Below are 25,657 nucleotides of genomic sequence, written 5' to 3'. Positions count from 1 at the left end.
CTTAGGCCAAGGGGCATATTTTGAGGTGGCATATTGCACTTAGCCTTTAAAAACCTACGCACCCAAGGAGACCAGGAAGTACAATTCCACCGTATGCCAGGAAGGACAAACAGAAATAAGTGGTTCAAAACCCATCATACAATGAGAAAAAATCAAAACAAAACAGGAAGACATGATGAGAAAAAAAACTCATACCTTAATTAGAATTGAAATAAAAGGGTATGTTTGCAATATTGCTTTCCCTTATCCACTGTAAGGTATATCATTTTTTTAACATGAGGCACACACAAAATGTGTGTATCAACCTCTAAAATACTCCAAGCCATTTTTGAGTCTGCAGGTGTATAGTTTCCTCCTATAAGCATACGTACATAGCCTGAGTTTTAGTTTTAACAAAAATCAAATATTTGATTCATATCAAAATTAGTTTTACTGTTTAGTTAATATTGTAGTTTCTGTTTTGGTTCATACTAACGTCAACATAAATTGGAGAGCTAATATTTGGGAAGTACTATTTTATTCCAATTTTAAAATTTAATTTTGTAATTAGTCACGAAGCCCTAATATCTACATGGATAAAACTGTTTCCCTATATGTGGTATTGGTGTGTAACTTACAAATATTATATATTTTTGATTCTGACAAAAAAAAAGATTAGGATACCAAAATTTGTATGTGTATTTAAAGATTTATTTTTGTCTTTCTCTCCCCCAGAATTACATCCATGGAAGCAGCCAAGCCCAGTTTGTAGCTGAAACACACATTGTTCTTCTGTTTAGTATCCTTTTTAAAATAAGTCCTTGGTGCTGCATTTTTTGTCTGTATTCTCACATTCTCATATTCTCTTTACAGAATTTGGTTGAGGCTGCTCTCTTATTAATGCAAGTCGTAATATCATACTTTGTCACCTGTCTTTGCTCAATCAGCTAAAGAACACCAGGAACAAACATGCAGTCTGATAGAGCCAGGTTTATTAGATTGTTGCTACAAGGGAGACTGCATATCAGAGGAACCATGAGACTTCTTACCTAAGGAAAGATAGAGTTGTTAGTTATAGGATTTGGGGGAAAGATGGAATTTAGGTAAAATGTAAATGAAGTAATGTTTTAATAAGCTCAAAGCAAAGCCAAGCTAAGTATAAAGGGGTCAGCATCAGGTCTGGATTGTGAAGTGAACCTGGGGTTCTGTTTCCTGGAAACTATACACAATTCAGATGAATGTGGGATTGCTGTCTTCAGAAACTACTTATTTGAAGCTCTGTACTTTGGTTGTAAATTGAGGCTACTTAGAAAGTGTACTTGTAAATTGAGTGACTTAGATTCTCCAAGCATGAATGGAATGTTTCCTTCTTATTGATGTAATTTGAATCACTCTATGAATTTAGGGAATAATGTTCCTCACTGAGTAAGTAAACAGTAATTACTCAAAGACAGGTTATTTTGATATTTTACAGCTGCAGCATGTCTTAGGGAAAAATATTATTTGCTGTGAACTTTGCAGCTGCTTTTCATGTGTGTTGTCCCATCCTCTTAAATGGCAGGGCAGCTTTTTACTTTCTCAGTCCCATCTAATTTTTACTGCCTCACATCTGAAAATTGATGCGTCTGTAAACTGCTAGCAATAGATAACTGACATTAGATAGGTAAGAGTCTAAATTTCATAGTATTACTGAACACAGTTTACCCACCCAAATATATAAGCAGTAACTCTGTGGGAAATAAACTAGGTAAAAAAATGTAATGTTTCTGAAGTTCTGTGTCTCAGCCAAGAGGTCAAGATGTTGACATATTGGAATCAGTTGTAGCCCAGGCTGTTAGAGACTGTCTGCCTAGTGACTTGATGATAAAGTCATTTGCCTTGCCTTCTCATCTCATCAGTCTAGATAACTTAGAGGTCATCTAGTTCAACCTTTATTCTGTTGAAAATGGTTGTACTTGCTAAGAATAGGCTAAGAACTTTGAATGTGGGTACAATCAATAAGAGTAATTGAATCTCTTAAAAAAAGAAAAATATGTTTTCTGATTATAAAAGCAATATAGGTTAATAAAGAAAATTTAGAAAATACAAGCAATTATAATGAAAAAAACCAAAACCCCTGGAAATACCCCCTTTAGTAAATGTTTGTGTTTTTTATATCTTTCCCCATTTTATTTCAGTGTCAGTGAAATAATAGAGATAACTTAAGGGAAACACTCTGGGAAGAACTTAAGCATTTGGTTTTAACTGAAGTACCCTTGGAGAAATGACATTTTCTCAAAACAGTTTTCTTACATAATATGGAAAATAAATTTACTACATAAAGTCCACCTCTGAGAAGGACAAGTACCAAATGATTTCAGTCTTTGTGGAGTATACAACAAAGCAAAACTGAAGGAACAAAACAGCAACAGACTCCTAGAAGGGACGTTAGAGAAGGTTATCAAAGGGAAGGGGTTAGGGAGAGTGGGTGGGGAGGAAGGGAGAAGGGGGTTAAGGGGTATTACGATCACACATAATGTAGGGGTGTCACGGGAAGGTAATATAGCACAGAGTCACAAGTAGTGATTCTATAGCATCTTACTACGCTGATAGACAGTGACTGCAGTCGAGTGGGTGGGGGGCTTGATAATATGGGTGAATGTAATAACCACAGTGCTGCTCATGTGAAACCTTCATAAGATTGTATATCAGTGATACCTTAATAAAAAAAGTAAAGTACAGCTCGGAGCCAGGAGAATTAATCTATTCAGCCATGGAATGGTAAGCTGAAAAGATTAATAATAAATATCTAGTTCCTATGGTAAGGAAGAAGATTGCAAGAAAAATATAACCGAAACCTTATATATTTTTCAAATAATAAAATTGTTTATTTTATTCAATTTATTTAAATTAAAATTTTTTTTTGCCCATTTCTCCCACCCCCCCCTCACCCCTGCTCTGGCAACCACCAATCTTTTCCCTGTATTTGTAAGCTTGTTTTTATTTTATATACATATAAAATTAAAATTATAAAAAATATATTTTTTGAATTTCATATATGAGAGAGATCATATGGTATTTGTGTTTCTCTGACTTATTTCAAATTATTTCAGAATGTAAGTTGAAAATGCTCATTTGTGGATTGGTGGATTAACAAATTGTTATACCTTGGAAAATTTTCAAAATTTGGTAATGGTCACAAGTAAGTATACTTTGAAATGAACAATGGAGCAAAAGGGCAGTTAAAATTCTAAAATATTAATTAATTTGCAGTTTGTTGGTCTTTCACTTTTGTTCTAAATTTTTAAATGTGGTCATATAAGAAGTTTAAGAAATTGGAATTTTCTTTTTCCTTCTGCCTGAAGGTTAAACATAAACTTAAGGTTTTACATACATTTGGAATAGATTGCAAGCCTGTTTGAATATGGAATTTCTTGTAAATTTGGTTAATAGGAGGAAAAGTGGGAATTTTCTCCAGGATTAAATTTTTTCCTTATTTTGTTTTGGTGTTTATGGTAGTGGTTGGGAAGGTTCAGCTAATATTTTGTAGGCAATGATTTTGCTAAATGCTCTAAATATATGATTTGTCTAAGGAGCTTATAGTACTGGGACAAACAGATGTGTGCAGGTTACAAGACTGCTTCAAGCACTATATACTGGATATGATAGCAAGACAATGAATAAAGCTGTTTGGCTTCATTGGAGATAGGGAACTTTTTGGAAAATTTAAAGCCCTCCCGCCCTTTTTTTAGTGTTCACAGCCTAAAGACTCAAAACTCAAAAGTTACCATTTTGATAAGAATTAATAGAATGAGACTGCTTTTAAATAGTAGTAATGATTTTAGAAAATATCCACACATTTATCATTATTTTAATATTGTACAATTTACTTCATGAATAATAAAGCAAACTGAGTTGCCTGATGTACTAAGCAACTTTAAATTATATTTTAAACTTTTTTATTTGAAGTATTATATTCATGTAGAAAAGCTCACAATTCATAAATGTACAGTTTGATGAAGTTTCACAAAATAAACACAACTGTGTATTCAACACCCAGATGATGAAATAAAACTTCACTCATATCCCAGAGCATCCCCTACCTTGTCACCCTGCTTAATTGCTACCTTCCTGCCCAGAGGTAACTACTGTCTTGAGTGCTAGTACCATGTATTAATTTAACCTATTTTTAACTTTACCTAAGTGGAATCACACATTAAATATACTTGAATTTAAAACAAAGCAGCAGTATGGGAAAATTTCACCCATAATCTAAAACCCTAACATTAAAATCTGCATTTATTTTTGCATATTCTTTTGCATTCTTTATCCATATGTATTTGGGTATGGGGAGGAACTCCTTTTTTGGTAGTTTTAGACATATTTTGCATGCAGGTTGGTTTTTTAATGTGTTATAAGCATTTTTTATAGCATATGGCCTTCATAGTTACAAAAGTGCATGGTGGAAATGAAACACAGGCAAGGAAAAAATAGTCTTACAATGTTTATATAAGTGATATATCAATTCTATTATTCTGTTGTTGAATATTGCAAAGTTGTTTTCTTGGATACAAAAATAATTTGGCATATCTCTAAATTCCCAAGAAGTAAGATTTGAAACAAATGTCCAAATCTGTTGCTCCTGATGTTTTGTCCAAATTGTTTTTCAAAAGGGTTTTGCTAAAAGGAAGGGATGTTTGCTGCCAGAAATATATATGTGCACTAATATCCCTGGAAAGTCTTAACAATCATTATGTATTTTCATTTTTTTAAGCTGCTAACTCAGTAGGGAAAGAAATTGTAGGTCATTGTTTAAATTGTTAATTTGCTTAAATCTACTTTGGAGATTAATAAAGTAATTTAAACATTTTTTCCCACAGTTTTGTAATTATGGTTTGTTTCATGCAAATATCTTTGTCTTCATGATATATAGTACACTTTAATTTTACTAGCTTTTAATAGCTTAGTTCTTGCATGTTATGGAATTCCACCTCCTCTATTATCTATTCATTTCTCCCAGATTAACACTGAATCATGATTAGCTAATTATTTATTATTTACATTGTTTGTATAACCCTAGAGCATAAACTTGTCCAAAGAAAGGTCTATATTTCATCCAACTCTGTTACTCCAATAACCAATAGTGCCTGCCATGTAGTAGGAAGTGTTAGCAAAAGTTTAAAGAATGAATAAATGAAATGAAACAATACATATAAAAGTGCATCATAGCTTTTGATAGCTGAGAATAACACAGAAAGATGTTGGATGGCATGTTGCAAGGTGGAAAGCTCATTCAAAGAAAAAGCATATAGAACATGATACAAGAACAAACTGTTTCAAAAACAAAAGTCTCAACCATAAATTAGAGTACCCTGTAAACAAAGCCTATGGAAAAGAGCAATCTTCATATATATACCTGGATATAAAGAACTGCAGTAAGAAAAAGTAATCACTGGAGAAGACTTATCTAATCATCTAAAAATATGGTGAATGAGCATAATCCCTAATGAGGCTATTGAAGAGACAGTGCAAAATGGTAATGAAGGGATAAATAGACAAATTACAGAGCCAGTTATAAATTCAGGCCTTATCTGAGAACCTATTTTTCCCCCTTCTGCTTAATCATACCCACATGCTGTAGCGTACAATGTGTATGTGTGTATACTTAATTAATTTGGCATTTTTAACTGCTGTTTATAGTCACTAAACTGCAGTGTGAATCTCTGTTTTCTACTAGAACACACTGTTTGCTTTAAAAATCAATTTTGCTTATTTTGGCATCCAACTATAACATGTATAACCCTATTTGCATGAGCAAATCTATTCTGTATTTATGTAGCTTCTTTATTAAGCTGAATAAAAGTGAGATCATGGCATGTGGGATGTTCTTTTTTATTAAAATAGGACAAAATTAGGTATTTTAGTAAAAATTTGTGCTTTAAAGGTTAATTGTTGAAACTGGAGAATTTTTGAGAAGTTTTTTTCAAATAGTTGCTATTCTCTCTAAATGTACACATTTCAAGTGTGTTATTTTATAGAAGGTGGTTGAAATATTATTCAGAATGGCTATTTAATATTTTTGAATGTGTATGAGGTTGGAACAATAGTTGAAAGAATTTCCTGGAAGGTTATCTCAAAGTACAATTTCAAGAAAATTCATATTTCATCTATAAATTAAATAGTGGGACTTTAAAAAAAATCAATGTTTATTTGTACAAATGAAGCAGTTGTCCAACCTTAATACTTCTTATGATGTCTTTATAATAGATTATTGTCATTCTGTGTAGGCATAAAATTACTTAGTTTAGTTACAGTTCTTTGTAATTAAGAGTTGAAGGTTTATTCCTTCAAATTTTCTTCATGAAATACTAGGAGTACTAAAGTGGTATGTGTTCGTGTCTGTGTGAGTTTCTCCTTAAATAATTTTCTAAGATGGTGGGGTTACCTTAGGGATGGTGCTTTTATGTGAAGCTGCTACATCTGACATGGATATTGGAAAGCGAAAGAGTAAGTCATGTGTCAAAATGTTAACAATTCTGCCTTTAATACAGAAAAATATCCTCTATGACTTTCTCCCTTAGTTATTTTACTTCTTTACTATTATAAAAATAATATAAGCTCATTATAGAAAATATGGAGAAAATAGGAGTATGAAACGTTTGTGGGAAGAGTTTACCCATTATTCCACCATCGAAAAGCTAATTTTCATATTGTTATATAGTACCTTCCACTTGTAAAAACATTATTGAAACTATGGGTAAAATTTTGAATCTTGTATCCACCCTTTTTAACTGGAGTTATATAATTCACTGATAAGTAATTTCTTATACATAATTTTAAATTTATACTTTAAACTCTTCTGATTTTGTTAAATGTTTAGTGTTTTTTCAAACTTCCATTATAATATTTCTTCAGTGATTATCATGGTATATTAAGTTTTATCCTCATTTCGTATTAATTCCCGAAGGTAAATTTCTAGAAGTAGAAAGACTGGTCCTGCATATGAGTATTTTCAGTTCTTTTGATGTTTTAAAGTGATGATATCAAATTCCTTCCCCAAATATTATAATAGTTTAGATTCCTACTCATGGTATTTAAGAATGCTTGTTTCACTGTAGCTTTATCAGCATTAGATAGCCTTATTAAAAGTGTGTGTGTGTGTGTGTGTGTATGCTAAATTGGCTAAGGGGGAAATGTTACATTATTTTGTTCTTTGGTTATTAGTGAATTTGAACATTTTCCAAAATGTATTAGCTGTTTGTGTTTTTCCCTTCTGTAAAAAGTGTTTTTGTCTTTTGCCATTAATCTGTTAAAGTCATAGTCCTTTTCCTATTGGTCTGGGTGGACTCTCATATATTAGAATATTCACATAATGGTATTTGTTGCAAAGAAATGCTAACAATATAATTTTATTTTACTTACATGAAATTAGTGTAAGTCAGACTTTTCCTTTAATGGTTAAAAGTTCAATGTCATCAAATTGACCCAGCTAAAGTCCATTTACTATTTTTTCTAGAAAAAAGATGATGACATTGGATTTCAAATTTGGGAGATATTTATTTTGCTAAATTGAAATGAATTTTTGCATATTATAAAAACAATTAATGTATCAGTTTTTTATCCAATCAATATACATCCTTTCATTGCCTGACTTTTTAAAAATTGCCTATTTCAGTATTCATTATTGGGAAAATGCCATCTGAGTACTACACTGCTCACATGAATTTAAATTGTAAAATATTTTGGGCACATACGTTAAAATAATCACAATTTGATCTACTTCTAAGATTCTAACCTAATGAAATAATCGTAAATAATAATAAACATTTCTTTAGCACTTATTATGTGTCAGGAACTGCCCTAAGCACTTTTAGGTATGGTCTGTGAAAAAGTAGAATACAAGCATATACAGAGTGATCATACATATTTTATACACACAAACACGCATGTGTGCGTTTGATTAGGAAAAAAAGACTTTTCTACAATGAATATGTGTTAATACTCATAAAAAAATAAATTGTTTGCTAAGTATAACAAAACTAAGATTGTTTTTAGGATTGGTCAATAATATGTTTCCCTACAGCTCCCATTGCTGTAGTACAAATGCTTTCCCACATCCCTTCTTCTCTGCTTTTTAGCCAGTCTTAGTCCAGGGACTCAAAAGAACTTCAAGTTACAAGAATCATACTTAAGCATTGTGAGGTCAGTATCTGGAGTTAAGGTTAGTAACTGCAGTGCTAAACCAGAGCATAAGAGATTAATGTAGAGAGCTATGAATTTAAGGCTAGGAATCAGGGTTTTTTTAACCTTCATTATTCAACTGAGGAATCCATGTTGAATGAGTTTCTCATACAGGCAGTGTAGAAATAAAGTACTTTAAAGTGAGACTGTCAAAATGATGTTCCTGGACATCTTTAAGCCAATGTTTATCAATACAATAAGGCTAAGGCTTTAAAAGTTAATTAAGTGAATTGGTGATTTCTTTTCAGTAGTAAAATTTTCTAGAACTAAATTCTTGACTGATGGCTTTAAAGGAATTCATTATTTCATACAATTGCACAAGTATGTAAATGGAGCTACTCTATTAAATTGTAATGGAGCAAATTAAAGGGGAAAGCAGACTCATGAAGATACAAGAATGGGGATGAAAATTGTTGGAAAGTTGAGATTTACCAGTAAATTATAGGCCTTGCCTTTCACTCTTAGAAGTGTTGACTACAATTTATGCCCTGGTTCGTGGGCTTATCATGCTAATTTTACTCCTTTGTCTTTCTGCAGTAATGTGTGTGGCTGGTATTGGACTCGTTGTATTATTCTTCAGTTGGATGCTCTCTATTTTCAGATCTAAATATCATGGATATCCATACAGGTATGATTATTAAGCTTCTTCCCACCTTAACTTTTCAAGGCTCTTTAGCTGGCAGAAACAGAACATTGGATTAGTATCTGGTTTGTAGAGAGTATAACAAAGAGTGTTTAAGATCTAGTTGGCCTGAAATGTTCTTAAGAGATCTCTAAGGCTCAGGGAGGGAATTACTCTAGTGGTTATAAGTTCCTGATTTTACTCTTTTAATAGCCAAGAGAAACGTACCTACATGGGGTTGTTGTTAGTGAGTTTTACAATCTGAGTTACTATAGTTCCTATCCTTTTAATATAGCATTGTTGGGGGAGTGTTGTGTATTTTCCTCGGTCCTTGTCCCTGCTGCAACAAAGAATTGAAGGGCAGAGACACAGTAGTGAAGCAGAGTAAAGGTTTTATTTAAAGTTACTTAAAGAAAGAAAAAGTACAGGCCACCTCAGCAGGGAGAGGCACCCTGAAAGGTTGGAGAGAGAAAGTTTAAGATTAAAAGGTTATGCACTTAGAAAGTGCAGGCAACCTCAGAGAGAGAAGTGCCCTGAAGGTTGGGGTTTCCCCCTTTTAAGGATTTTTCAGGAATGTGACCGTGGGCTGGGGGTGCAGACTTATTAAGTGGTCCCTGAATATTTAAAATTAACTTAACACAAAGAATTTATTGCTCTGATTTCTCCCTGAGATACCGGTAGTCTTGGTTTGGGAGAATCTCAAACAAGACCACCTGCTCAGCCCCCAAGGTGGGCTGAGCTATTGTCTGTTTGTTAAAGACTAAGTTAAAATTTTCTTAATTTCCTGGGTTTTTAAATTGCAATCTTATCTTTAAGATGGAATCCTTCCTGCCTTTTACTATGTTGTTTATGACTGTGCCTACATGCTAAATTAGTTGCCTAGGTTGCAAATTACTTGATTGGGGCTTTAGGAGGAAAAATAGCATATAGGTAAACTTAAAAAAATAAGCTGGGCCTGCATGATTAACACAATAAAGACATGGGCTTTGCTGAGGTACCCTCTTTTATCTGGGGAATAAGCATTGAAGGCCAAGTTACTCTTGGCCTTTTGAGCTTTAACTGATTAACTCATTAACTCTGGGTCTTTTTAATGGGCTTTCCTGGTCTTATTCTCTTTCCACCCCGCTCATATCTATTTTCCTGCTTAACATTCCCCCCGTCAAGCAGTTGGGACCCATATCATTGGGGTGAGGGTTAAGGACCACTCTGGCTGCTTCCTGCTTGTGAAGGACAGTGTGGTTATTTGGGTCCCTCTGCTTGCTGACTGTCGGGGTGGTGGAAATTGGGACAGGAAGGGTGCCCAGTTAGGGGTTTTAGTTGCTGTTTGTTGAGGCAAGGAGGACTCAGACTGGCTGTAGGGGTGTCTGTAAAGTGGTCCCATGAAGATGGAAGTGTTGTCATCAGAGGAGTCATTGTGGGCAGCAGGAATCTGTCAGCAAAGGCTTCTGAAAATAAGTTGAATGAGGTTAAAGGGAGAATAAGGCTGAGGATTGGTGACATTGGAGATATTAAGGACTGTCCCTGTCCCAATTCCAATGCCAAGAGTTTTTTTGACCCAATGAATAGTTGATTATGGCCCAGGACTTGCCTGCATAACACTTGGTGGCATTGTACTTATCGTTGCCCCACCATAACTAGAGGCCAGAAGTGTTGCCTTAGAAGTATGGCTCTCTGGTGACTGTGTGGTTAAGGCTATAGATATTAAATTGTTCTCCATTATTAGGGGAATCCTTCTGGAATTGTGGTTCCCATTTGTGAAAAGTGTGATTATATATTAAAGTTGCATTACAGTAGGAAGAGTTGAGGATTCTAAAGGGGGGACTGGTGCCCCAGGAATTAGAAAAGCATAGACTGGCTTTTGCAGCTAGGCAATGGACTTTACCTACTTGTTCACCTGGTGTTGGAGTGACCCACTGTAGATTGAGAGGTCAGGGGCCTCCACCAACTCCTGCATTTTTGATGGTAGTATAAGTTGTGTAAGAAAAACCTCAATATTGTGCTGTTGTATTAGCAATAGTTTCTAGTGACACTGGGATGCCAAGAAAATCTGTGTCATTTTCAAGATGATCTTGGTGGGGACAGATCCAGCAACTGATTTGGTTAGTTACTGTAGCAGTTTTGTTAATCACTGGCAGTAGAGGGTGTATAGCTGCCAGGAGAGGAACTAATAAGGTGAGAGTTAATAATAGTAATGATGGCATGTTTAAGGCCATTTCTTTTTTTTAAGGTATCATTGATACACAATCACATGAGCAACACTGTGGTTACTAGATTTCCCCCATTATCAAGTCCCCACCGTATACCCCATTAGTCACTGTCCATCAGCATAGTAAGATGCTATAGACTCACTACTTGTCTTCTCTGTGCTATACTTCCTTCCCCATAAGTCCATTTCTTTTTAAGGTTTAAACCCAATGGGCAGAAATACTTCCGGCTAAAGGAAAGGGGTTGTACAATAGCACAGGAAAAGAATAGTAAGTCCCACTCTCATAAGGATGCCCAGAAAGAGTTAGGGAACTGGAGTTATGGGGCGCTTATCTTAGGTGGCTGTTGCTCAAAGAAATATTTCAGATCGTCTACAGGCTCACACATGTAGCTAGGTTCTTGGGTCTTGTGACTCTGTGCTGCTGCATCTTTCCACAGCTTTACATGAGAATGATGGATCCAGCTGGAGACTCCAGGGACCTTGACAGCTGAGGGGGTAGACATAAGGACAGCATAGGGTCCTTTCCAAATAATCTGCACTTGAGATTGGGGTGACCTGTCTTTCTAGACTTTGATGAGAACTTGGGTCCCAGGGCTATAGAGAGGCTTGTTCTCTGATGGGTCAGAGACTGTCCTGGGTAAGCCCAAATTCTCTTAAAGTCTGTTGAGACTGATGTAATAGATGTGGCACATTCTGATCAGGCACTGGCCTCAGGAAGTTGGCCAACTTATCAGTTCATAAGGGCTTGTATTTTCAGGACAACAGGACTTTAATCTCGATGGACTGTAGTCTGGAAGAAATACATTTAGTTAAAAGGTTTAGTAAGCATGGTTCACACAATGGGGCTAGTAGAAGCATTAGTAGGAGTTTAGCAAAGGGTAGTAGCCAGGATGTCCAGTTGGAACTGAACTCTTTATGATACTGAGAGCTTTGATCAGCTAGTTTCTTCACTGCTCGTCAGAGACAGAGGTGGAAATACTTGTCTGAGCAACATCTAGAGTTGGATTTTCCATTCTGGAAGAACAAACTTGATGAGGAGATAAAGAATGCGTGGCTAAATATGAGGATTAGGAATAGTAAGATTTTTAATTGAGATGGGAGAAAATTGGAAACATTTGAAGACTCAGACAGATATTTGAGGAAACTAGAATTTAGGGTTTAGTTTATTTTACAATGACTAGTATTAGAATCTAGTATAGATAAGGCTGCATTTTGAAACAATACTTTTCTCTCTAAAGTCACCCCTGTTTTTATTAGACGAAACCATATTAAGAAAATAAGTTTAGCTTTAGAACACTTGGCTTGATTATTTGCATAAGTACAGCAAGAAGAGCAATTGATCACATAGGATCTTTTAAATGTGCTCTGCTAGAACTTTTCATAAGGAATTTCAGATTGAGCTTTTAAGGGCCTCTTGAGCAGGAAAGCCAAGCCAGACTTGCCATCAGGTTTTGCCCGCAGTACCTGTAGATTTGGGTGAATTCCTCTCTTCTCAAGGTCCCCAAGATATTCTGAGGTTACCGCACCTGCCAGGAAGTGACCTTCCTTACTTGGTAAGGCTGCTGGGAACCTTGTAAGCAAGGTACCAGGCCAGTTCTTCCATGGGGCTTTGTTGGCTCCATAAAGTCAATCTTAGTTCCTTTAAGCTTTCTGCTCATATCTGAGTCTATGCACATGTCTCAAATATGACATTTCAGTCAAAGCCTTGGTACTGACCAGTGTTTTCAACTGTCTCCTGTCACAAGGAGAGCAGATTCTTATTGAACTTATGCAAATAAAAATACTGTCATAAAATATGAAAATAGTTACTGAAAGTTTTAAATTCTAGAGGGATCAGGTAGAGGGAGAAAGATACATGTTTCCATTATAAAGGTATAATTTACTGAACTGCTGTAAGCTAGCTTCAGAGGAAAGGTTAAAACAGACACTTCTTTTTCTGTTCAACTGATCAGCAACATTTGAAACAAAATGTCATATAATTAATTTTTTAAATTTTATTTTGGTATCATTAATCTACAATTACATGAAGGACATTATGTTTACTAGGCTCCCCACTTCACCGAGTCCCCTGCACATCCCCGTTCACAGTCACTGTCCATCAACATAGTAAGATGCTGTAAAATCACTACTTGTCTTCTCTGTGTTGCACAGCCCTCCCCATGCCCCCCCAACATTATACATGTTAATCGTAATGCCCCCTTTCTTTTTTTCCCGCCCTTATCCCTCCCTTCCCATCTGTCCTCCCCAGTCCCTTTCCCTTTGGTAACTATTAGTCCATTCTTGGGTTCTGTGCTTCTGCTGCTGTTTTGTTCCTTCAGTTTTCTTTTGTTCTTATACTCCACATATGAGTGAAATCATTTGGTACTTGTCTTTCTCCACCTGGATTATTTCACTGAGCATAATACCCTCTAGCTCCATCCATGTTGTTGCAAATGGTAGGATTTGTTTTTTTCTTATGGCTGAGTAATATTCCATTGTGTATATGTACCACATCTTCTTTATCCATTTATCTACTGATGGACATTTAGGTTGCTTCCATATCTTGGCTATTGTAAATAGTGCAGCGATAACCATAGGGGTGCATCTGTCTTTTTCAAACTGGAGTGCTGCATTCTTAGGGTAAATTCCTAGAAGTGGAATTCCTGTCTCAAATGCTATTTCTATTTTGAGCATTTTGAGGAACCTCCATACTGCTTTCCACAATGGTTGAACTAATTTACATTCTCACCAGCAGTATAGGAGGGTTCCACTTTCTCCACAACCTTGCCAACATTTGTTGTTGTTTGTCTTTTGGATGGTAGCCATCCTTACTAGTGTGCGATGATCTCTCATTGTGGTTTTTAATTTGCATTTCTCTGATGACAAGTGATGTGGAGCATCTTTTCATGTGTCTGTTGGCCATCTGAATTTCTTCTTTAGAGAACTGTCTATTCAGCTCCTCTGCCCATTTTTCAATTGGATTATTTGCTTTTTGTTTGTTGAGGTGTGTGAGCTCTTTATATATTTTGGATGTCAACCCTTTATCGGATCTGTCATTTTCGAATATATTCTCCCATACTGTAGGATACCTTTTTGTTCTATTGATGGTGTCTTTTGCTGTACAGAAGCTTTTCAGCTTGATATAGTCCCATTTGTTCACTTTAGCATTTGTTTCCCTTGCTCGGGGAGATATGTTCAAGAAGAGGTCACTCATGTTTATGGCTAAGAGATTTTTGCCTATGTTTTTTTCTAAGAGTTTTATGGTTTCATGACTTATATTCACGTCTTTGATCCATTTCGAATTTACTTTTGTGTATGGGGTTAGACAGTGATCCAGTTTCATTCTCTTACATGTAGCTGTCCAGTTTTGCCAGCACCATCTGTTGAAGAGACTGTCATTTCCCCATTGTATGTCCATGGCTCCTTTATCGAATATTAGTTGACCATATGTTTGGGTTAATGTTTGGAGTCTCTATTCTGTTCCATTGGTCTGTGGCTCTGTTCTTGTGCCAGTACCAAATTGTCTTGATTACTGTGGCTTTGTAGTAGAGCTTGAAGTTAGGGAGTGAGATCCTCCCCACTTTATTCTTCCTTCTCAGGATTGCTTTAGCTATTCGGGGTCTTTGGTGTTTCCATATGAATTTTTCAACTATGTGTTCCAGTTCATTGAAGAATGCTGTTGGTAGTTTGATAGGGATTGCATCGAATCTGTATATTGCTTTGGGCAGAATGGCCGTTTTGATGATATTAATTCTTCCTAGCCAGAAGCATGGAATGAGTTTCCATTTGTTAGTGACCTCTTTAATTTCTCTTAAGAGTGTCTTATAGTTTTCAGGGTATAAGTCTTTCACTTCCTTGGTTAGGTTTATTCCTAGGTATTTTATTCTTTTTGATGCAATGGTGAATGGAATTGTCTTCCTGATTTCTCTTTTTATTAGTTTATTGTTAGTGTATAGGAAAGCCACAGATTTCTGTGTGTTAATTTTGTATCCTGCAACTTTGCTGAATTCCGATATAAGCTCTAGTAGTTTCAGAGTGGAGTCTTTAGGGTTTTTTATGTACAATATCATGTCATCTGCAAATAGTGACAGTTTAACTTCTTCTGTACCAATCTGGATTCCTTGTATTTCTTTCTTTTGTCTAATTGCCATGGCTAGGACCTCCAGTACTATGTTAAATAACACTGGGGATATCCCTGTCTTGTTCCCAATCACAGAGGAAAAGGTTTCAGCTTTTCACTGTTCAGTATGATGTTGGCTGTGGGTTCATCATATATGGCCTTTATTATGTTGAGGTACTTGCCCTCTATACCCATTTTGTTGAGAGTTTTTATCATGAATGGATGTTGAATTTTATCGAATGCTTTTTCAGCATCTATGGAGATGATCATGTGGTTTTTGTCTTTCTTTTTGTTGGTGTGGTGGATGATGTTGATGGATTTTTGAATGTTGTACCATCCTTGCATCCCTGGGATGAATCCCACTTGGTCATGGTGTATGATCCTCTTGATGTATTTTTGAATTCGGTTTGCTAATATTTTGTTGAGTATTTTTGCATCTACGTTCATCAGGGATATTGGTCTGTAGTTTTCTTTTTCGGTGGGGTCTTTGCCTGGTTTTGGTATTAGGGTGATGTTGGCTTCATAGGATGAGTTTGGGAGTATTCCCTCCTCTTCTATTTTTTGGAAAACTTTAAGGAGAATGGGTATTATGTCTTCCCTGTATGTCTGATAAAATTCTGAGGTAAATCTATCTGGCCCGGGGGTTTTGCTCTTTGGTAGTTTTTTTATTGCTGCTTCAATTTCATTACTGGTAATTGGTGTGTTTAGATTTTCTTTTTCTTTCTGGGTCAGTCTTGGAAGGTTGTATTTTTCTAGGAAGTTGTCCATTTCTCCTAGGTTTCCCAGCTTGTTAGCATGTAGGTTTTCATAGTACTCTCTAATAATTCTTTGTATTTCTGTGGGGTCCGTCGTGATTTTTCCTTTCTCGTTTCTGATTCTGTTGATTTGTGTTGACTCTCTTTTCCTCTTAATAAGTCTGGCTAGAGGCTTATCGATTTTGTTTATTTTCTCGAAGAACCAGCTCTTGGTTTCATTGATTTTTGCTATTGTTTTATTCTTCTCAATTTTATTTATTTCTTCTCTGATCTTTATTATGTCCCTCCTTCTGCTGACTTTAGGCCTTATTTGTTCTTCTTTCTTCAGTTTCAATAATTGTGACATTAGACCATTCATTTGGGATTGTTCTTCCTTCTTTAAATATGCCTGGATTGCTATATACTTTCTTCTTAAGGCTGCTTTTGCTGTATCCCACAGTAGTTGGGGCTTTGTGTTGTTGTTGTCGTTTTTTTCCATATATTGCTGGATCTCCATTTTGATTTGGTCATTGGTCCATTGATTATTTAGGAGCGTGTTGTTAAGCATCCATGTGTTTGTGAGCCTTTTTGCTTTCTTTGTAACGTTTATTTCTAGTTTTATGCTTTTGTGGTCTGAAAAGTTGGTTGGTAGGATTTCAATCTTTTGATATTTACTGAGGCTCTTTTTGTGGCCTAGTATGTGGTCTATTCTGGAGAATGTTCCATGTGCACTTGAGAAGAATGTGTATCCTGTTGATTTTGGATGTAGAGTTCTGTAGATGTCTATTAGGTCCATCTGTTCTAGTGTGTTGTTCAGTGCCTCGGTGTCCTTACTTATTTTCTGTCTGGTGGATCTGTCCTTTGGAGTGAGTGGTGTGTTGAAGTCTGCCAGAATGAATGCATTGCATTCTATTTCCTCCTTTAGTTTTGTTAGTATTTGTTTCACATATGTTGGTGCTCCTGTATTGGGTGCATATATATTTATAATGGTTATATCCTCTTGTTGGAGTGAGCCCTTTATCATTATGTAATGTCCTTCTTTATCTTTTGTTACTTTCTTTATTTTGAAGTCTATTTTGTCTGATACTAGTATTACAACACCTGCTTTTTTCTCTCTGTTGTTTGCATGAAATATCTTTTTCTGTCCCTTGACTCTAAGTCTGTGCATGTCTTTGGGTTTGAGGTGAGTCTCTTGTAAGCAGCGTATGGATGGATCTTGCTTTTTTATCCATTCTATTACTCTGTGTCTTTTGATTGGTGTATTCAGTCCATTTACATTTAGGGTGATTATTGAAAGGTATGTACTTATTGCCATTGCAGGCTTTAAGTTTGTGGTTACCAAATGTTCAGGGTTAGCTTCTTTACTATCTTACTGTCTAACTTAACTCCCTTATTGAGCTATTATAAACACGGTCTGATGATTCATTATTTCTCTACCTTCTTATTCCTTCTCCTCTCTTCTTCATATGTTGGGTGTTTTGTTCTGTGCTCTTTTTAGGAGTGCTCCCATCTAGAGCAGTCCCTGTAAGATGCCCTGTAGAGGTGGTTTGTGGGAGGCAAATTCCCTCAATTTTTGCTTGTCTGGGAATTGTTTAATCCCTCCTTCATATTTAAATGATAATCTTGCTGCATACAGTAGTCTTGGTTCGAGGCCCTTCTGTTTCATTGCATTAAGTATATCATGCCATTCTCTTCTGGCCTGTAGGGTTTCTGTTGAGAAGTCTGATGACAGCCTGATGGGTTTTCCTTTGTAGGTGACCTTTTTTTTCTCTCTGGCTGCCTTTAATACTTTGTCCTCATCTTTGATCTTTGCCATTTTAATTATTATGTGTCTTGGTGTTGCCCTCCTTGGATCCCTTGTCATGGGAGTTCTGTGTACCTCTGAGAGGCCATTTCCTCCCCTAGTTTGGGGATGTTTTCAGCAATTATTTCTTCAAAGACACTTTCTGTCCCTTTTTCTCTCTTCTACTGGTACCCCTATAATGCGGATATTGTTCTGTTTTGATTGGTCACACAGTTCTCTTTAAGTTCTTTCATTCCTGGAGGTCCTTTTATCTCTCTATGCATCAACCTCTCTGCATTCCTGTTCTCTGTTTTCTAGTCCATTAATGGTCTCTTGCATCTCGTCCATTCTTTTTTGATGTACTTCCAGAGCTTGTTTTATTTCTGTAGTCTCCCTCCTTAGTTCTTGCATATTTCTCTGTAAGTCCATCAGCATGGTTATGACTTTTGTTTTGAATTCTTTTTCAGGAAGACTGGTTTAATCTCTCTCCCCAGGTTCCTTCTCAGGGGAAGATGTAGAAGATGTCAAAGCTGTCTGAGTTCATATTGTCTGGATCAAATTTTTTTGCCTTTTCATGTTGATAGGTGGAGTGTTTTTGACATGTCTATTAGCTGGGAGAGTCGAGACTCTTTCCACTTGGCTCCTGGTCTTTCTTTACTGGGGCAGCTGTGACCCCTAGTGGCTTGTGTTGGGCAATTGCGTGTAGACTGGGTCTTTGTATCTTGCCCGGCGGGTATGGAGGAAGCTCCCTTGCTGGGGGCGTGGCCAGCCTCATGCTCCTGCTCTGCTATGGCGTGGCCCCGTTGGGGTAATGGACGGGGGCTGTTTGGCTGTTTACCTCCGTGAGGGGTCTCAGAGCTGTTGCCCAGGGGGTTAGTGCGCCCGGAGTTCCCTGGAATTTCCAGCCACTGGACTGTGACACAGGATGCTTCTGTCCATCTGTGGGGTCCCTGTCCCTTTAAGACTTTCAAAAAGCACTCACTTTTCTTTGTCACAGGGGTGCCGGCTTCAGGATCCACTCAAAGGTCTTACTTTCCTTTTTCCCTAGTATCTAGCACCCCACGCATGCACTGTGTGTGCACTCTGGTGCAGATGGCTGGGGCTGGTTGTTTAGCAGTCCTGGACTCCCTCTCCCTCCCCGCTCCGACTCCTCTCATTCCACTGGGAGCTGGGGTGAGGGGCCTCGGGTCCCGCTGGGCCGCGGCTTGTATCTTACCCCTTACAGCAGGTGCTGGATTCTCACAGGTGTGGATGTAGTCTGGCTATTGTCCTGTGTCTTCTGGTCTCTCTTTTAGGATTAGTTGTATTTGTTGTATTTTCAAAAATATATATGTTTTTGGGAGAAGATTCCCACTGTCCTACTCATGCGGCCATCTTGGCTCCGCCCCTAGGTAATTAATTTTTGCTTTGCTCAAATCTTGGTTTTTCACTAGTTCTGGAATAAAACAATTATAAATGATAAAGTCTTAGAAATGGCTATGGTCAACAAAATTGGCAAGAAAATTTGGTTATTTCTGTAACATGTAACAGTTTAGTAATCTAAAGTTTAGCATCATTCATTTAACAGTGGTTCCCAAGTAATTATGTATTAAATAAATAAGCCTAATTAGCCTAATATTTTTCCTTATGAAGAGAAAAAATTCCTCTGACATGTTCCAGGAGCCCTCTGCAAAATATCAGAGTTAACTAGAGGTAAAAGCACCTTTTTGAATTTGGTTTTAGGAAGTTGTCAAAAGAGAGTTTTTAAGGTACTTGCTTAAATAAGATTATATGTTGTTAAGAAACAATATTTAGTTATTTATGTAACTAAAGTGACAATAAATTATTTTAAAGGCAGATACAAAGGGTCACATAGTTGTTAGCAAAATTTAGCTCTTTTAATATTAAGATTTTTGTCTTTTTGAGTATGCAAACATACTACTGAAACATTAAGTGCAAGAATAAGCTGTTGTAAACTGTGATACTAGCATGTCTTTATGTACAGGAGGAAGATTTTTTTTTTCCCACAGAGCATCTTTGTTATTATAATTTCTGTTTGGGCCTACTGAGCCAACAGCAGTTTAATAGGAAACTGTATCAGACAAGTGAAGGCTGCTAGTAAACCTACCAGCCTCTTTAATAACTTTTTTGCTCTGCTAACGTCAGTTTTAAGCTGACATCAGGGCAGAAGTAAAGTAGGGAGAGGAGCAAAGAGAGGACTGTATCAATTTTGCAAGCTTGGCAGAGTTCTTTTGGCTTCTGAAATAGAAGCAAGCCTGAATGTAAGGGTCCTCTGCTCAACTACCCACCCACTTGCAGTTTGAGAGTCTCAGTGTCAAATTGGGATCAGTGGGAGAGAATGCAGTCTAACAGTGTGGCTCATCTAGGAAGAAAGGAACTCTTCCTGTCCCAGACATCTCTGAGAGCAGGACAGAAGACTGTAGTCCTGAGGACTGTGTTAGAAATCTGAGCCCAGTATCCCAGAGGTCTTGGCACAGCCAGCTGCTCAGGACCTGACGCATCCTGCCTCATACGCATCCTGCCTCAGACGTCTCCAAGTGGGATATGGATAGGGAGGAAACAAATGGGTTAGAGAGCCTAGTGTTCCAGAGTCTATCCCAGAGATCTCAGCGTCCCAAGACCTGAAAATCTATGCCTGTTTTCAGATGTCTCCCATAACAGGGTGGAGGACGAAAGTCCTAGTTTAGGGCTTAGGGGGATGGAGAACTAGAGTCTCATGGCCTCCTAATGAAGGGTTAAAGGGGACTTACTACAGATGGTCCCATGAGACGTGGCAGGTGTTGACAAAGGCTGACAGTGAGGTGTTATGGGAGCCTGAAGGAGGCTCAACCAAGTCAGGCAGATAGCTAGAAAGCTGACTTGTAATAAGCAGGCAAGGGGAAAGGCTTATGAGAGGAGAGCAGCAAAGGAGGTGCAAGTGCAGAGGAAATGGGAGAATAGGATTCTAGGGTAGAGATTTTCAAGAAAACTTTGGTCTCTATATTTGCTGAATCCCAATTGGTTAAGGTTTGGGTAGTAATTACAGATGCCTGGGTAAATGTGGAAGAAGGGAAGAGAGGCGGTTTTTAACTGAGCTCTTAGAGTCATATAAAGGGAGTGTTCTGGCCAGGCAAGCCTCTTGGAGATCTGGGAGCCTTGTCAGGGGACAATAGGAGGTTACGGTCCCTGGGGAGACTACCTGACTAGTTAGGAAAGATCATCACCGGTTGCCTGGGCTGAGAGAGGCAGCTGTGAGGGGAGAAAAATCTGTGCTGAGAAAGAGGTTGTGGCCCTAGGCTATGGTGCTCCCCCACTCCCCCCGAGAGGTAGGTTCTCAGTGGGAGGTTAGAGTTAAGTGGGAACTGCAGATCCCATCATAATAAAAGTCTTTTTCCCTCTAAATGGAAAATAGAGAAAATAGAGGCAACATGATGACAGAAAGAATTTAGTGCAAAAGGGATAAAGAATCATAGAATTAAGGTGAGTGAGAAGGCTCTTAGCTCCTGCAGGGAGCCGTTGGAGAGAAGAGAGTAAACGGAGAAATCTCCTGGTTGCTCTGGGTGACATTCCCCAGGAGCCAGTCGTGACCTGCCTCCCAGGGAGGGGTTCCCCACAAGGTGGGCACAATTGGGTACTGCGTCCAGCTGGGTCTGGTGAACATCTCATGGCCAAGGGATCATGAGAGGGGGTCCTTGGGGTTTGCCTCAATTAGCTGACCAGCACATAACACAGAAAGCTTGGAAGAGAGAAGAAAAGAAATAGAGCGAGTAGGAGAAATCTGAGAACACAGAAAAGGCAATCTTTGCATGGATGTATTAAACCCTGCGTGGGGATTTGCCACAGGGTTGGAGTTGGGTGCTTTTACAGTGTGCCTCCGCTGCATGGACATTGTCTTGCAGTCGTTGGGGTGCCTAATGCAATCTTCCCTGGTCCATGACCAACTTATCCTGTCATGGGAGTCTTCTGGCAAACACCCCATGGTCTTTACTGCTCAACCCGTGCCCAGAGTGCGGCTGTTTTGGTCCATGAGAGACAGAGAAGGAAGGGAGGGATTCCCAGAGAAGAGGTAGATAGTGAGTGAGATGTGCCAGCCAGGGAGTGAGGCACATGAGGCTTACCGGGAGTGGAAATCATCCAAGGCCCAAAGCACCAAATATGTTGGTGGGAGAGGTCGGTTTGGCTTAACGGGAATGGAAATCCATTTGAGACATGGCACCAAATAATGTTGGGTGGGGGCAGGGGGGAGGGGTGTTGTGTATTTTCCTCTGCCCTTGTCCCCGCCGCGACAAAGAATTGAAGGGCAGAGACACAGTAGTGAAGTAGAGTAAAAGTTTTATTTAAAGTTACTTAAAGAGAGAACAAATTCAGCAGGCGACCTCAGCAAGGAGAGATGCCCTGAAAGGTTGGAGAGAGAAAGTTTAAGGTTAAAAGGTTACGCACTTATGACTGAGGAAAATACACAACGCTCCCCAAACAGCATTGTCCTGTTGTATAAAGGATTACAAACACTAAAGGTAAAGAGTATCAAGTGATATTTTTGAGACACAATTTCTTCATATTATTTTTAACACAAGTTTTTAGTAGATAATTTTGAACAAATCCCAGGTCGATTCATTATATTGTGATATGCCTAGATGCCTTTTGATCAGTGAATAACATTAATCTTTTTGCTTTCTTTTTTTTTTACAAACCTACTTAATTTTATAACCAAAACCTACTATAACTTTGATTCCTGACTTATAATCTTCTAACTTTATACTTTTATTCTCCTTTGTATATATCTTAAAAATAATTTCTCCTCTATACAATACTAACTGGGATACAAGGGTAATCTTGGTGGAACTTCTGTTACTTATTTCATCACCATTGTTGATTCAATTATTAATTGATATCTCTCTTCAGGAGATATTTTAAGTTGAGGTTATGTCTATTTCCTTTTTCTCCTAAGATTACCTCAGTATCTCAGGGTTTCTCACTGTTATTGATACTCAAAGTGTATTCTATATGCACCCAAATGCTCTTTGATCTGTTAAAATCAAAGATATTATTAGAAATAAAGCCTACTTTTCTTTCAGAGACTAATAGATTGGTATATATTTTTGTTTCAGCTTTTTGATGAGCTAAAAAGGATCCCAGAGACATGTAGACCCTGGAGTAATGGAAATTTTGAAAGATGAAAAACGTTTGTGTGTTTGAAAAGAAGAATGCAATTTGTGTATTTTGTATTACCTCTTTTTTCAGGTGATTTAAATAGTTAATCATTTAACCAAAGAAGATGTGTAGTGCCTTAACAAGCAATTTCTTGTCAAAATCATGAAGTATTTGAATACTATTCTCCTCTGAATCTTCCCTTCCCAATGAACTTTATGGAACACCTAATTTAATAGAATTAAATGTATTATAAACATTTAAAAACTACTACTTAATTTTAATTATACAAGGTTCAAAACTGCCTTAGTTAACTTTTGGCTGTCTGATTTTATATTATCTTATCCAAAGGTAGGAACCTGACCAGGTGTACTGCATATGCCTATTACAGATAACTGCATTATGAATCTATTACTTAGCTTTTCCATCTTTGCATGGATGTGTATACTTGGCCCATCTTTCTTTTTGGGCAGAGAAATTATATGTGCTATGTGGTCTTCTGAGAATGAAACATAATTCTTCAGAATACATGTCTAGCCTTTAGATAAAAAGACTAGCCAGACCTCCTCCTCCATCTGTCCTACTGAAATGCAGTGCTAGCTGTGCTTCTTGGTAGCTGTAGATGTTAAAAAGTATCTCTAAATACAGGATTATGATTTTTGCATGAGTGTGGTGTTAACTACCTTGTATTTGGAAAGATTTCAGGTTCATTCTGTCTCTCTAATTTTATTTAAGGTGGGCCCCCTCATAAAAATGTAGCTTAATGCTAAAATCAGTATAACTTAAAACTGGTCTAAAATGTTTGTGCAAATTAGAGACTGTCACTTACTTTATTAGTATCTAAGAGAAAAAAAAGTAGGCTTATCTGGTAAAGTTCATTTCTGTATTACATTTACAACGTATTTAATTAACTTGTGTTTAGGGAAAGGATTGCCCTAGATTGGGAAAATAAAATAATTGAGTCGTTCCCTATGAATAGAAAGTAAATGTTTCTTGAAAGCTGTTCTGTTTTTGCTATTATTTTAGCCTTCATTTTCTCACTTTAAGTAGAGAAACAAAGTAAACATTTTAAGATGTTTTGTTTTAATTTTGTCTTTTTTTCCTGTCAGTGAAAATAACCATATGTGCTAACCATATTTTTGTGAAGAATGAAAGTTGATGGTTATCATTAGATCTAACAATAACCATAACTTCATAGTTACAAAGAGTATCCTGAAATGCTACCACTATTACGGGAATATGAGAATTGTGATTATGAAAATAAAAACTTAAGAAATCTTAAGAGTATTAGATTATAATAATACTGTGACTGCCTGCTACTATTTACCATCTAATAACTCTCCCATGTGGTCTAGAAGTCTTCTATAATAAAGGTTCGCAAAATGAAATAGATATAATTGCCTAAGATGAAATGTTTAATGTGGGTTTCTTGGGTTTTGTTACAAGATTTGGTGGGTAGGGGGATGTAGTCGACCTTTTACTCATTAGTGGATCCACTTGTTAATTTCTCCCCTGTAAATTGTATGATTCTGGATTCCTTATCTGCTGTTCTTGTACTTGTCTTAGGCCAAATAAGTTTATGCAGTGATTCTTATGAGACTTGTATGAAAATGCCCTGATTTGTACAAACTGAGGAATACTACTGCCATGCAGTCTGTATAGCTTCAGAAAATTTGCAGTGAGCATTGGAAGAATGACAGTTTTTTGGATTTGTTTTGTCTCCCTTAAAAGCACATTCTTCAGTAAGGAAAAACGTTGCATTCTGGCTAAAATCTGTAGAAAGATTCATTACACATGGAGTACTGTGACTTTCGTGGAAATTTTGGAATTAGCTTTCATCTGAAGTGCCTTAAGTAGATTATTCATTTACTTTTCTAATAATGGTTTAAATATTATATGTTATGCATTTTAAAAATACTGTTCAGAATGACACATTGTAGTAGCAAAGATAACCAAATGTCTGGCTGTTTGCTTTTTGACTATATCAATAAACTTTTACAATCTAAATTCTGAGTTTTAGATTAACATCTAAATAGCAGTGAATTTAAAACACAAAGCTGCAATTGTAATATTGGGATATTCCATTTTGAAATTACAATTAAATTTTTTGCCCTAATGACAGTGAGTTGATAGGCTAATTTCCTCAACTATTTCTAGATTGACATACATTGTTCCAGGATTCCATATATTATCTTTCAGTGTTATCTTTTTGTTTTCATCTATTAAACCAGTCAAAACAGCCAAGAAAAGTAGATGAATGGCTGTTTGCAGTGGTTGATCTAGCTTTTGCCCTAGTCAGTGAATGCTGTGACTAGGTTAATTCCCTTTTGGTAGTAAATAATTTATTTGAAACAACTACCCAGACAGATTATCAAATTGAGACAGGGACCATGGGCTTAGACAGAGTAGGGTGAGGGCCTCCGGAAAAAGCAAGGCAAGATATTTACAGTCAAAGCAATGTAACAATGTAAAGTCCCTATGAAAACTCTGTGTTCAGCATTATGTAAAGTTAAGGTCACACTAATTCTCTAGGGTAAAGATACCAGACTAAGAATATAGACATCTTCAGTGAGATCAGTTAAAGGTCAAAAGGCCAGGAGCAACTTGGCCTGGAATGTTTGAATGTTCTGCAAGGGTATCTCAGCATAACCCGTGACTTCACTGTAAATAGCCCTAGCAAACAGACAACAACCTAACCCAACCCACCTTGAGGGCAGGGAAGGTGGTACAAGTCCACACCCTGAGCCCTCAATTCCCAAAAGTCCTCAGCTGTCTATAAATCCCCTAGACAACACACCACCCCAGGCTCTCTTGTCCCCTCCTGGCATGAACCAGGAGCTCTTTCCTCTCACTGTATCTCTCAATAAAAGTGTCTGCCCTGGCTCTC

The 25,657-nt window shown here is 37.1% G+C and overlaps 1 protein-coding gene across 3 annotated transcripts in view; it reads left to right on the top strand.

The window, feature by feature from the left end:
* Nucleotides 1-24,777, top strand: part of MAGT1 (magnesium transporter 1) — a 74,273-nt gene extending 49,496 nt beyond the window's left edge. The window contains exons 7-11 of one of the 3 annotated variants that reach the window (XM_037021928.2): nucleotides 715-778; nucleotides 6,391-6,465; nucleotides 8,097-8,160; nucleotides 8,737-8,827; nucleotides 22,731-24,777. In XM_037021928.2, coding sequence (XP_036877823.1) covers nucleotides 715-778; nucleotides 6,391-6,465; nucleotides 8,097-8,160; nucleotides 8,737-8,806 — 273 coding nt within the window. In that variant the 3' untranslated portion in view covers nucleotides 8,807-8,827; nucleotides 22,731-24,777. Of the gene's footprint in view, nucleotides 1-714; nucleotides 779-2,690; nucleotides 2,740-6,390; nucleotides 6,466-8,096; nucleotides 8,161-8,736; nucleotides 8,828-22,730 lie in introns of all 3 variants that reach the window. The other 2 variants (XM_017641685.3, XM_017641695.3) reach the window with 2 other exon arrangements.
* Nucleotides 24,778-25,657: the final 880 nt, after the last annotated feature.

This window comes from Manis javanica, chromosome X, assembly GCF_040802235.1.
Source record: "Manis javanica isolate MJ-LG chromosome X, MJ_LKY, whole genome shotgun sequence".
Lineage (NCBI taxonomy): Eukaryota > Metazoa > Chordata > Mammalia > Pholidota > Manidae > Manis > Manis javanica.
This window is presented reverse-complemented; position numbering and strand designations above follow the sequence as displayed.